At 51.3% G+C, this 13387-nt stretch overlaps 5 protein-coding genes across 5 annotated transcripts; 3 read left to right on the plus strand and 2 right to left on the minus strand.

Moving 5' to 3' along the window:
* Positions 1-1800: 1800 nt before the first annotated feature.
* N7517_000525 (forkhead domain protein) lies at positions 1801-5478 on the minus strand (the record flags this gene model as incomplete). The annotated part of the gene is made up of 2 exons (XM_056718255.1): positions 1801-2616; positions 2797-5478. The coding sequence occupies 2 exons, from the start codon at positions 5476-5478 to the stop codon at positions 1801-1803; spliced, it is 3498 nt and encodes a 1165-aa protein (XP_056582390.1).
* A 781-nt stretch (positions 5479-6259) lies between these two features.
* N7517_000526 (uncharacterized protein) lies at positions 6260-7101 on the plus strand (the record flags this gene model as incomplete). Its single annotated transcript, XM_056718256.1, has 2 exons — positions 6260-6740; positions 6809-7101. The coding sequence occupies 2 exons, from the start codon at positions 6260-6262 to the stop codon at positions 7099-7101; spliced, it is 774 nt and encodes a 257-aa protein (XP_056582391.1).
* Positions 7102-7582: 481 nt separating this feature from the next.
* Positions 7583-8821, minus strand: N7517_000527 (cyclic nucleotide-binding domain-containing protein; the record flags this gene model as incomplete). Its single annotated transcript, XM_056718257.1, has 1 exon — positions 7583-8821. The coding sequence occupies one exon, from the start codon at positions 8819-8821 to the stop codon at positions 7583-7585; it is 1239 nt and encodes a 412-aa protein (XP_056582392.1).
* A 1070-nt stretch (positions 8822-9891) lies between these two features.
* Positions 9892-11569, plus strand: N7517_000528 (carbohydrate-binding module family 48 protein; the record flags this gene model as incomplete). The annotated part of the gene is made up of 3 exons (XM_056718258.1): positions 9892-9914; positions 9993-10125; positions 10337-11569. The coding sequence occupies 3 exons, from the start codon at positions 9892-9894 to the stop codon at positions 11567-11569; spliced, it is 1389 nt and encodes a 462-aa protein (XP_056582393.1).
* A 552-nt stretch (positions 11570-12121) lies between these two features.
* On the plus strand, positions 12122-13333 carry N7517_000529 (ELL-associated factor; the record flags this gene model as incomplete). Its single annotated transcript, XM_056718259.1, has 1 exon — positions 12122-13333. One exon carries the CDS (start codon positions 12122-12124, stop codon positions 13331-13333), a length of 1212 nt encoding a protein of 403 aa, XP_056582394.1.
* Between the last annotated feature and the right edge of the window lie 54 nt (positions 13334-13387).

Here is a 13387-nt window from a genome sequence, read left to right on the forward strand (position 1 = left end):
AAACAAGAGCCAAAGAAGCAGAATCTCTCCCAGACATGATGGCTGGGGACTAGAGTCGATAGCCTAGCTTCGATGGAGCAGATTCCGTCATTGATGCCTCCAAGCTCAAGGTTCAATGGTTCCTGCTGCAAACGACACACAATTTATATTCGTTTACTGGGTAATTGGGCCCGCAAGGGACATCTCGGAGGGGCAAACAACACCACAAATATGGAAGTGGGCCTACAAGATGTTCATGATAACATATCAAACTCGAGGGTGAACTCAAGGTACCCTGGGTACCCAACCACCCGGCAGGCACAAATCAAAGCTCGTCATCACCAGCTGGGAGCAGAGAAAAGCGATACCCGTACGCTATTACAAGCATATCACAAAGGGGGATACCTTTCATTCCCGTGCCTCTGGTTGGGAGAATATCTTTTTGTTTGGAGTTGGGTTACGGGGTATCACCAGTGACCTCACATTCCTTTGTTAGCCTCTCCATTCAAAATGTCTTCGCTGGGCTTCTTCTCAATAGCCTTTGGTACACAGAGGCTGTCTTGATCCAGTCGGATTTTCAGCCGATACCTTCCTAGAAATGGCTGTATTTGAGGAAAAGGGGTTTAACCCAAGGACACGGCCGAAACGAAAAAAAGGCACCACCTTCAATACTGCCATGCTGAGATATGCTGCTCCTCTTTTGATCTCATCGAAACTACGCTTCAGATACATCATGGTCGACCAATACCTCGCAGTAAACACCCGTCACACGTATTTGAGGAAGCGTGACTGGAGATTGCCTGAAGATTTGGCTCATGCAGTCCGCATCCGCGAAAAAAAGTCTACATGACAACAATCCCCTATCGGGTGACTTTGGGAAGATCAACTCGATTCTCCAAAGATCATCTAGGCCCTAAATCAGTGGGCGTTTCTCCCCCTTTGATTCTCTATGCAAGAGACCTACACGCAATGATCTGGGACAGCTTGCCGATCGAAAAGAAAAGCGACGTCATCCCAACACCGGAGAAGTCCTGATCATGCTCGGGGCTGGAGCGTGAGATGGTAACAGCAAGACCCAAGTGGTCTGGGAACAATCCTCTCCATCTCCAGAACTAGGCAGGTAGAGAAGCCAATGTATGGTGTATGGTATTCGATCCTGTGTTCATAGATGCAAAGACTTGAGAATCACCTCCTTCTCACAATGCATTGAGATATGCGTCTATGAAGTCGAACTAGTGCCATTGTAGCCTGTATACATTGCTAAGGGTGAACCCATCTTTATGATGGTTTTAGGGACTGATGTGTAGAATCTTCGTAATCATTCTTTGCAGGGTATAAGTTTCAGACTTGATTGTACAGAGATACTAAATGTTGACATTGAGTATTCATGCCTGTGTAAAATAAGTATTAAGTCCGGTCAATGTGAATGGTATTTCTATCATGCAGAGCTTTTACGCTTTTATGTCAGGCGACCGGACGACGCCAGGATCAAAACAAACAAAAAAAAGCAAAGTCAGGATTCTCCGGAGAAAGATCCCTTTGCACCACTCCAAAAATAGTGGGCCATGAAGAGCCTAAAGAACAGATATAATATCGACGACAAAAAAAAATAGACAAGGCGCAAGCAGACGCCTGTCGCAAAAACAGAGGGATATCATTAAGATTCAAAAAGAATCTAGACATGTCGCAAAACAAAAAAAATTTGACACAGATAAATTGAACTGGTAAGAAAAGAAAAAAAGCAAAACCATAAGACTCGTATACTCGATAAGTCGTCAGGGAGGAAACCATTCCCTCCACCAATATGTAAAACCAGACCATTCACTCGTCTTTCAGACTTCCGACCAAATTGCGTAGCACGTCCATGATGACGGCTTCGTCTTTTGGTTCGCCGCCTGGGAAGGAGCTTTCTGGCGCATCGCCCAACACGCGTGCGCGCGCACTCCGCAGAACTTCCCGGATGTAGTTCTTGTCCTCGTAGTCTTCCATGAGAACAGCTTCAAAGTCATCGATTGCCTTGTTTGCTCGATCAATGAACGAGGATGACTCTTGTGGCCCTGGTGCAGAATTTTGCTGGACAGGGTGTTGCTGCTGCTGTTGATGATGAGAGTGGGCCGGGAGGCCTGGAGGCGGATGATGCTGGTGCGGGTGTTGCTGGTGCTGTGGGTGTTGATGCTGCTGGTGCTGCGGCTGGTGTTGGTGGTGAGACAGCGGATGTTGCTGCTGAGGAGGATGCGACAGTGGCTGCGACTGAGGCTGGACCGGTGGCTGATGCTGCTGATGCTGGTTCTGGTGCTGGTGCTGGTGCTGGAACTGTGTTCCACCAGATGGGGGATAGGCCCGAGGCTGCGGGTTGTTGTGAGGAGGTTGAGATGATGGCGGCTTTTGTTGTGCGTAAGGAGAATGATGCTGAGGTGGTCCGTGAGGAGGTCGTGGGGTCTGCAACTGTTGCTGCTGGCCGGCTTGCGGGGCAGGAGCGGATGCGTAGGGCGAAGTGTAGGTTGAAGGGATCGTCGCCGCGAATGCAGCTGGGAGATTGTTGCGGAGCTGACTGGGGATGGGGAAGGATGCAGCTGGATTGATGGGTGGTGCTGGTGCTGGTGCCGGTGCTGGTGCCGACGCCGGCGGCTGTGCTGCCTGTACTGGCGCAGGTGCCTGTGTAGGTGCGGGTGCAGACGCGGGCATAGGAGCCGGAGTAGGTGTTGGCGCCGGCGACGGAATAGGAGCAGAGACAGGGGCAGGTGTAGGCGCTGGCGGGGGTGCCGGTGCCGGTGCCGGTGCCTGAGGTGGGGGCGGAGCAGGAGCAGGAGCTTGAACCGGGGGAGCAGGGGGAGGAGCGGGGGGTGTTGGCGCAGGGGCCTTTGATGGAGGTGGGTAGGGACTGGAATGTGGTGGTCCTCCCACATTAACAGATGCCGGGAAAGGAGCAGGCGGTATGGAAGGGAATTGGAAATGCTGTGGCGGATTTGGCACCGGTGGTGGACCCTGAGGTGGTGGTGCATAGGAGTGGGACATGGGCATGTACTGCTGGGGAGCAGGCGTAGGTGGGTGGGATACCTGCGGCGGCGGCGAAGGGCGTCGTTTCTTTTCCTTCTCGACCGACGCGCCAGGAATAAGTTGCCATGACCAACCCTTGCCATCTCGCTCTGCGTGCATGAACAAATGACCGTTGCCGTTCAGGTTATGCCGTACACTAGATGTCCAGCCCTCAGTCTCACACTTGAAGCGGAAGTAGGGATACTTCAGTTTCAGCGCACGGTAGATCTGCTTCAACGTCATTGGCGTGCCGGCTTCCGTCAAAGCATCAAAGATGAGAACGGCGTAGTTGTACGGGGGCTTTGCCAGATCCTCGGCATTGTAAGCAGACTCCGGAGGATAGTTCGGAGAGGGTGACCGTGATGGTTTGCGCTTTTTGACCGGTGGGGGTTTGACGTATTCCTGCGGTGGCTCTGCAGACATCTGGCCGCCTTCTGTTGAGGGAAGGGGAGAATCCATTGGTGTCCCATCCGGCTTCTTTCTCTTGGTGTACTTCCGCTTCTCGGATGGCTTTGGTGACTCGGGAACGACAGATTCTTTGGCAACTGTCTTCCCAGCCTTAGGCACCTTGGGTGGAGGTGGTGTGATACCTCCGTTGGCCTCGCGCTTGGCGGCATTTTTCTGCTCCCGGGCAAGCTCAGCTCGCTCGCGCTTAGACATGATCCCATCCTTGGGAGGGCGTCCTGGTCCCCGGCGGCGGGCCGGCTGCGAATCATTATCTCCAGGCTCAATGGAATCCATTGTTTGGGACGATTTGGAATCCTTTGTCTTGAGGATGATCTTCTTTGAAGGTTCCCTGCTCTCGCCGCTGTCGCTTCCAAGTCTCTCCGATTCATCGATATCATCATCCATCTCGATCGAAGCACGGGCATCTTTCTCTTCTTCCTCTTCACGTTTTTCTGCCATCTTTTCTTCCATCCGGTCGGCTCCAGTTTCGCCAATAGGGACATCTGGTAGCAAAAACCGGATGCGCACGCCTCCAATTTGGATGTAGTCGCCGCTGTGTAACGGACGAACCTGTCCCGGTGATAGCCAATCAGCTCCAATGAACGCTCCATTGCGTCCCATTACTTCCATTTCAAACAAATTACGATCAAAGTTGTATGAGATTCGGACATGCCTTCGGGAAATCCCTCGATGGCCTGCGGCACTGCCGTCAACGGTCGTTGGGGGGTGGATTGGGATGGTAGGACAAGAATCAGGGGATGGGAGCAAAGCCAGCGCATCAACGGGCTTTGCGTCTCCATTTCCATCTTGCAATGATTGCATGGCGAGCGCATTGTAGTCGGTTGTGGATTGTAGTTGAGCCGGATTAGCATGCAATGGTACAACAGCCTCATCAAAGGAGGATTTTGATGACCGCCGGCTCATGTTCATATTGTTCGGAAGATGGGGGGGTATATCTGGATCAAAGCCCATAATACCTCCCCGATCACTGACAACACTGCCCAACATGGCCGCGCTTTCCTCCCGCTTCATGCGGTTAGGGGTGTGAGATGTGTTTCCTCCACTTGAACTCTTCGCCCGAGTGCTGCGCACGGCCTGCCGGTACTGGAACTCTCGGTGATGGGCGGCGCGGGCGGCGCGCACATCTCGCCCTAGGATGAATGAATATGTATTCACGTAGAAATGCCCATCATCGAACTCCAACTTAGCAAATGCTTGGATCTTAGGTTCAGATCCAGCAATTGAAGCCGCCATATCTTGATATCCCAGGGCTGACAGATCGGCATTTTGCGAAAGGAAGGCGGCCGTGAGCAGCTCGTTTTGCTGGAGAGCTTCAAACGCATTTTTTGGGGCGGCGGAAAAATCCAAGGCTGGAAGGAGCGAGGGCTGCTCGTTGTTCAATTTCGGGTTCATAGGGTCGGACAAGGTATTCATGGCATCGGACGAGTTGAATCCTGTATGGCTCATATCGTGGTGTGCAGAATTTGTTCCCATAAGCTCGTCACCTAAAGCTTTCCCATTCAGTAAGTCCTGAATCTCCCGAGATATCGAGGCGGTGTCTTGGTTTAAGCTCGGGTCGATATGCGTGGGGTTCTGTGCAGACATGTCAAATGACTGTGAGATTGAGTCGTCCATCTTGATATCCATGTGAAGATCCTGGTCGTCCTGTGCAGGTTGTATCGTAGTTGGGGTAGCGTTGGCCGCAGGTTGATTACCGAGGAGCTGTGCTAGGAGCGCACTTGCGGCGCTTTGCGTATTTGCATCTTGTTGGTGTTGCGCGGCTGAAAAATCGTTGTTGTCCGAGCATTCAGTTTTGATTGCGACGTCCGGGGCGGGCATCCCGTTGGGAGTTGACGGGGCAGAATTATTCTGCATGTCGCGGATTGCGGAGTCGTCTCGAGGATTGGAAGGGGTTGTGGTGTTTGGTGAGCAGCCATAGTCATACAGTGGGCTATCGGAGCCTGGGTCAGGCGGTCGATGGCCCACGGCTGGCGCAGTCATGGTCTGCGACGACATGACAGGCTGGTGCTGGGGAAGGGAGAGGAATGAAGTTCCAGAAGGGAAGTTCTCAACTTGGGCCCGGGCGGTGAGCGATGGCCAAGTTGGTCGCTGCAGTTGGCCGTAGTCACCGCTGAGGCATGTTTTTTTTTGTATTTTTTTGTTTTTCTCTTAGTTCTTGTTGCGGTTTTGACTTGGCTTCACCAACAAACATGAATCTGAAATTGTTTACGGTTGGAGAAACATTGGAAAGGAAAAACGCCGATGATCTTCTTCCGGGACAAATTTTCTTTCCCGCCCCGCCCAAATCCATATTCTCTCCGGCCTGATCCACCTGTATGGACTGGTTCCTCACCGATTTTGTTGATCAAAAGAGCCTAGATCTATATGCTTGTGCCAGTGACCGATACTTCGTATACTTCTATACAATTAGTCTCTTTTTATTCCTATAGCCTCACATTGCCTCGCTTTATTGTCTAATGTGGAATCGACCCCTCTGATATTCAGTGGCTTACCTCTATGTTGAGATGAGGGGAAACCAAAGTACTTTGGGCAAATACAATTCTCAAGTATATATCATATGCAAGGGGTATAAGATGCTACATATTCTGGGGAAGAGTATATATAGAAACCAATTAGCTCTTTTTTATACAGCCATGGATGCCCAGGTGTACCCAGGGCAATGGGATCTTATCGCGATAAAAAAAAAGCCACCCTCTAGACCCTTTTCCCTCTACCTCTACCTATACCTTCACCTTCACCTTCATCTACATACTCATCACTCACCACAAAAACCACAATGGCCAAATTCAAAAAACCAGACCCAAAATCTCAACCAAAAACAACCCCAAACTGGCCACCCCTCCGCCCCCTCCTCCCCGCCGCCGATCTAACCCTGACCCCCCTCCTCACCGACCAAATCTACCTCATCCGCAATTTCCTCCCAAGCACCCTATGCAAAACCTACGCCTCATTCCTCGCCTCTCTTCCACTAACAACAACCCCGGGAACCCCCAAGAAAGATGAGGCCTTACGCGTCAACGACCGATTCCAGATCGACGATGCGCGGTTTGCGGAGATGCTATGGAGCACGACGGCGCTGAAAGAGCTTGTCACGACGCGTTTTGAAGAAGATGAGTATGGGTACGAGAACACAGATGATAGTATCTCGCCCGCGCTCGCTGAACGCGCACGTCAACTCTGGGGCGGAGATCCGTTGGGGTTGAATCCTAATATTCGTATTTATCGATACTCGGCAGGACAGTTCTTTGGACAACATTGTAAGAAGTTCTCTTGGATTATATACAAGCACTTTGATACAAGTAAAGTTAATCTAATGCAATCGCAGATGACGATGCTAATAATATAACCCTGCCCCCGCCGAATTCGCGATCAAAAGCAACACCCGCACGCACCACCTGGACACTTCTTGTCTACCTGACGTCTTGTACAGGCGGTGAAACAGTCTTCTATCCTGAGCCGACGCGCGCGAACCGTAATCCGGAGCCGATAGCTGTTGCGCCGGAGGTTGGGATGGCGCTGTTGCATCGTCATGGAGATCATTGTATGTTGCATGAGGGAGTTGAGGTTACTGGAGGGGAGAAGTGGGTTTTGAGGAGTGATTTGGTTGTGCCGAGGTGATGTGTGATAATACTGATGCTTGCATTTGGGAGTTGATGTAGTATTTTTGGGCATAGCATAATCGTGGGTTCCTACGCGACCTCGACTTGGAGTTTTGGGTATTTAAACATGCATATGGGAATTGGACGGGAAATCAAACACAAGTTCTAATCATTCTGCTGGATACCTAAGTATTGGAGGGTCCGAGTGAATAACATAGCAAAATGGCAATATGAACAAGGACGACAGTAGGTCCCTGTCATAGATCACAGATAGCACGCATAAAAGAGACAGTTGTAGATACAAGTCAGATAGTCGTAAAGAGTGGAAAGTTTGCTGGAAAAGAGACAAATAATAAACATGGAAAAAAAAGTTAGATCATCAGGTATTGGGATAGGTAGCAGGTGAGTTTTAGAACTCAACAAAGTGACAGATGACAGAGCTGGATCTCGCCAATGAGTCTAATTTCCCTCAAAACCCCCTTCAATTTCATTGTATCATATCACATTGGTTTGGAAACAGGAGACTTTTCCCCGTCCAATTCATACTCGGCTCCTCTCATCATCCCCTCCACAGGACCGAGAAGGCGCTTGAATCCATCCCGGCCCAAGCGCGCCACCTTCACATCCGTCTTGGTGGTGATGCTCGCCTGGCGCGGCTTGTCGTCCAACAGGGCAAGCTCGCCGAAGTAATCACCTCGGCGATATCTCTTGACGGGTCCGGAGACACCATTCTTGGTAGCCTCGGCTTCGCCCGACTCCAAAAGGTAGAAAGCATCTCCGGGATCGCCTTCGTGGATGATGGTGGAATTGGCCGGGTACTTGATGGTGTCCAAAGCATCGGCGATCTTTGAGCGCTCGTATGACTTTAGAGAAGAAAGCAGCGGGACTTCCTCCAGGAAAGCCTCGTACATGCGCCGGCGTTGGAATGCCGAGTCCATTAGGATGCGGCGGAAGGTGATACGGTCGAGGGCCCACAAGGTGCTCTTTGGCTCGGTAGAGATCACTGTCGCAGCACGCGGGGCGTTGTACATCAGAGCCAGCTCGCCGAAAGATCCTCCGGGTCCAGTGCTGGCGACCTTGTTGCCCAAGCCATCGGGACCAGGCTGCACGGCACCGGAGGGGTGGATGTAGACGTCAAAGTTTCCCTTCTCTACAATGTAGAAGTAATCACCCGCGTCACCTTGAGAGATGACCTTGATATCCTTTGCAGGGATGGGCTTCTCAACGAGAGCGTTGAGGACGGTCAAGAATTGATCATCGTCGAGGTGGGAGAAGAGGAAGTTGCTACTGACGGCGCTCTTGAGGCGGGAGACCTGCTCTTCGGTCTTTGGGTGGTGAGGAGGTGACCAGCTCTCAGAACCAGCTTCGGTGGGATTTAAAGACTCCGCTGAGACAGATGTCCGACGACCTAGCGCATAATTGCTAGGGAATCCTTGCTGTGCGGATCGTGCCGGGAGCGGGGCCAGCTCCCCCTCCTGTTCGCCCTCTTCCTCGGCAGTCTCCTGGAAGGGACTCCGACTGAACAGCGATCTTCCCGTTTGTTCTCCTCCCTCGAATGCAGTACCTCCAAATAGAGCGGTGCCCGGAGGCGAAATCCCCGAGTTAGACTGTCGGAAAGTCAAGTCGGTTGGTGACGTCACCTCGAACTCGTCGTCGGCAATTTTTTGAGCGCCAGCAGATTTATCGCCAGCTCTAGTGTTGATGGCCGGGGTAAAGCCTGGAGCAGAGTTTTGTGCCATGAGGGCGTTTGGGGGGGGGTTAGAGGGCCAGAGAGGCCGCAACGTCCGGCGTTGAAGCTGAGGATAAATGAGGAAACAGAGATGATATCTGTAGATATTAGAAAGGAGTGGCTTTTTAAGTAGAGAAAATGGAGAATGGGAAGATGATGTAGGTAGAGACAAGGTAGAAGAGTAGGAAAGGTGAGGAAGCGGAGGGGCAGTGGATTATTGGTTGGAGTCTAATAGGGAATACTGCATGACCTCTCTTTTTTTTTTCTTCCACCTCGGAAAGTAATAAAGCAAATGAAACATTTCAAAGCAAAAAAAAAAAGAGGGAAATTACCTGTATAAAGAATTTCAAAACTTCTACTTTTAAAGAGTTCAAATCTTGGAAAGTAAAGAGAAAAGGAAAATTGAGGGGTAGAAACATAAGTTGGTCTGAGCTTCGTCGATCATATTTTGTTCAAATTTCATGGACTATGGACTCCCTATAGAGGTGATCGACGTCACTCATTCTACTTAATAAGATTTCAAAAAGAAAGCTTTAACCGTCTTCCAAGTGTCTTCTAGAACTACATATTCGCCACTTAAGTGGCGACGGGAACTCTGGGATGCCTGTGGGCTTAACCATTTCCAGCCCGGAATATGTCATGGACTCGCCGTTTTCGAATGTCACCCTTATTCGACGACTTAAAATCTTAGACTTTATAACTTCAGATTTTCCATATCAATTTAGCCCTGTTAATGATATAAAACTGTTCGCATATCATATAATAAGCTAAAGCCATAAGGTAGGTAGCCCTGGAGTACTATGTACAGAGTACTCCGTAGTACTTGGCTATATAACCCTAAGCTCCGTGGCGTCATGTCAAAAGGCAAGTCTAGAACGGGGGCGCATAGACCCGAAAGAGTTGCCCCCAGCCCCCCTGTGATAATAGATGCATATCCTATCTATTCACAGAATTATATAGCGCTAAGTCCTCCAGGGTCAGGTACTGGTCTGTGTCACCCCCCACTGATTTAGGATCTCTTTTTTTTTTCCCTTCCCCAACCTGCTTTTTTTTTTTTCAATTCTCTCTGCGAAATCAAATATGGGAACTTTTACATTCCAGTGGTGAGTCAATCGTCTAAGATGCGGATCTCGGTACCTCTCGAGTTCCTCGTGGTACAATGCTAAGACGGTCACTTGCAGGCCTCACAATGCGAGCGAAGTGTTCGTCACAGGCACTTTCGATGATTGGGGTAAGACGGTGAAACTGGACCGGGTGGACGACATCTTCACCAAAGAAGTGACTATTTCTCCTATACAAAAAGTCCACTACAAGGTAAGGCCTAGAAAAAAATTCTTTCCCCTCGCACCTTCCCTTTCTTCGCGCTTGCCTCATTTGTCGTTGGATGGCGGTGAGCCTTAGGCAACAGGCCATTTTCCACTGACGTCATCTGTCATCCGTGCCGCTCTTCATATAAAGACAACTTCCCGGAATCCCAGGTTCCAACATAACTCGTTCCTATTGCTGATTTTGAAAAAAAAAAAAGTTTGTTGTCGACGGTATTTGGACTACAAATCCCGACGCACGCGAAGAAGAAGACGGACATAACAACGTCAACAACGTCCTCCTACCAGAAGAGATCAATTCCGACTCCGCCCCCACTATGTCCGGCGTGACCCCTGATTCTACAACCGCGGCTCTTGCTGCTAACGTTCCCAAGGAGCCCAATGGGAATCTACCTGGTACCTTCCCTGAGACGCCGGGACTGGAATCCGAACAGACCTTGTCCGTGGATCCCATCCCAGCGTCGGAGGGTTATGGCAACCCCGTCAGCCTGAACCCGGGCGAGAAAGTCCCTCACCACAGCACCCTTCACAACAACACCGTTGACTCGACTGTCACTTTGGACAAAGAGTCATATGAGAAGGGCCAAACCCTCCCTATTGACGGGATCCAGAACACCGCTGATACTGGCGCTTCCCCATATACCCTTCCCCCAATCACAAACAACATGATTCCCGAATCCAGTCTTCCGATGGGTGGACCCGCGCAGCGCGCCGCCAGTGAGGCCGAGCCAATTTATACTGGAGCTCCGGTGCAGGCAACGTTGGCCGATCCAGGATACAACATCCAGTCCGCTGGCCCCAACTCGACCACGGCTGCACTGGCTGCTGCCGTGCCGCTGGAGCCCAAGGGCAAGGAGACTAACGGCGAGCCCGTCGATGAGGTCCCGCAGGTGGTGAAGGACTCGTTGGCCGAGGCCCACAGAGACCCTGAGGCTGCTGCGTACCAAGAAGCAGTCGACGAGAAGAAGGCTATCGAGGAGGAACTCCACAAGAAGGTCCATCTTGAAGAGTCCGCGGGCGCTCCGGCCCCTACCGTCACTGCGGCCACCCAGGCCGTTGCGCCCCAGCTCGCTGTTGTTAGTGGGGTAGACTCCGCAGATGTGTCGCCGCTTTCGACTCCTCCGCCCGGCCGCAATTTTGCTGCTGCTATCCCAACGTCGGCGCCCAAGACCGAGTCCAGTGGGCCCACTGTCACAACTGGCCCTGAGACTACTTCTACTGCTGAAACCTCGACTCCCAAGGCTGAACCCGCCGGTCCCACTGTGACGACTGGAGTTGAGTCTGCTCCGGCACCTACTACTTCGACCGCCAAGCCCGCAGAACAGTCTCGCAAACAGTCCCACAGCACTGAAGGTGCTTCTTCTAATGGCGAAAAGAAGAAGAAGCACCGCATGAGCAGCTTTTTCGGCAAGCTCAAGGAGAAGCTTAAGTAAACTCGGAAATCTCAAATTTCTGACATTGGAATATGCTTGATTCCAGTCGTTCTGGGTGGCATAGTCTTGGCTGTACGAGCCGACCGATATCCCATGCTTTTTTTCTCGCGTTCTTTGTTTCTGGATACCTCTCCTGCCCTGATTTACTGCATTGTATTCCAAGCCGCTTTTTTTGTTTAAGCCTCGGCTAGTAATTAATCGTCTAATGGGATTTACCTTGCTTTCTGTGTTCAATGTTTATACTTGTCTCTATCTGAGCCGAAATCGGAGCTGAAGCCTGCGTAGATTGTAGCACAGAACTCGGGAGTATAAGCATGTTCATTCAACATAAAACATCAGATCAAAGACTCAATCTCAGAATTTAAGTAAGACGTAAGAACTAAGGGCTAACTAGGAATGTAAGAATGTAAGAAACCAATAAGCGTAGTGGGGAGTTCTGAAGTCATTTCCTAATTCAGCTCTTCTCCACTTCAACCTTTCCCCGACTTTGGGGACTTCTTTTCCCTTTCCCTCCCTTCTTCTTGTACTGATTTTTGGGGTCTCTTACAAATAATGGCTACCCCTACATTGTCTGCCATGATCGACCCAACAAAGCAGGCCGAGTACCCAATTGTGCTAGGCGAAAGGCTTGCTCGAAACCCAAACACAAGTCGACTGATCAACGTCAACTACAACCACAAATCCAAGTCCGCCACCTCACAGCAACGTTCGGTCATCACACACTCCCGATCGTCCGATCTCTATGACCTCGCCGTTACCGATAAGGCTCCAAACGCCGATCAAACATTGACCTATTCATACAAAGGCAGCGAGGACCCGTCGAGTGAGCGAAGCCTGGTTCTGATCTTCGACCCGGAGCGGAAAGTCTTCGTTCTGGAGCCGGTCTCGACAACCTTAAACTTTAATCTACGGTCGGCTCCAGGAAAGACGGAAAAACAGGTCCGCGAGCAATACGAACAACTACAGATCAAGGAAGAGGATGAACCAGCCTCGGGAGAAGACCGGCACGGAGGGAGCACCAGCGAGGACGAGGGCCCGGCCGATGATAGCAATCCTTACGACTTCCGACATTTCCTTCCGAAGAATCGCCGAGAGGCTGATAAGCCAACCTCAGGCCACAGCACCCCGGAACTTGCCAGCAGGGCCAACACACCATTGATGCCGGCTACTAGGCCCGCGCCTAGACCTGCACCCAGACCTGCACCTCGACCCACAACACAAGCAAACCCACTGCGTCAGAAGAAACCACCAGCAAAAGCACCAGTCAAAGCACACCCGCCCGCGAAGCCAAGCGAGCCTGTCAGTTATCCCGACCCACCTGAGCATGAGGACCCTCGCTCGTCGCCATCCGATGCAGGCACGGGATCACAACAGACTGGGCAGTCTCCCAGCTCAAACATCATTGTTGACGGAGATCTCATTATTGATATGGGATCTCCACCTCCGTCGCGCCCATTCGTCGTGAACCGGGCTTACTTCTCGTCCAATAACACCCCAGCCGACGAAGACGGGGATGAGGACGTTGGGGAGTTTAGTTTACCCTCCCCAGTCGGTAATACAGCTCCACCTACCTCCTCGGCGCATACAGGCACGGCTGCCCAAGAGGATGAAATGGAAGATGATGATGCCTTGGCGGCGGAGATGGAAGCCGCCTTTGAACAAAGTGCTCGTGAAGAGGAAGCTCGGAGCCACCATTACACTCAGCCTACGACCAGGCAATACGTTCCGAGTGATGACGAGAGTGAGGTCAGCGAGGAGGAGTAAATGTCTGCTTGGCTTTTTTTGTCTATTGCATCTATCAGCGTGGCGCCAGGACGG

This window comes from Penicillium concentricum (assembly GCF_028827145.1).
Source record: "Penicillium concentricum strain IBT 3081 chromosome Unknown utg000001l_segment0_segment0, whole genome shotgun sequence".
In the NCBI taxonomy this organism is placed as follows: domain Eukaryota; kingdom Fungi; phylum Ascomycota; class Eurotiomycetes; order Eurotiales; family Aspergillaceae; genus Penicillium; species Penicillium concentricum.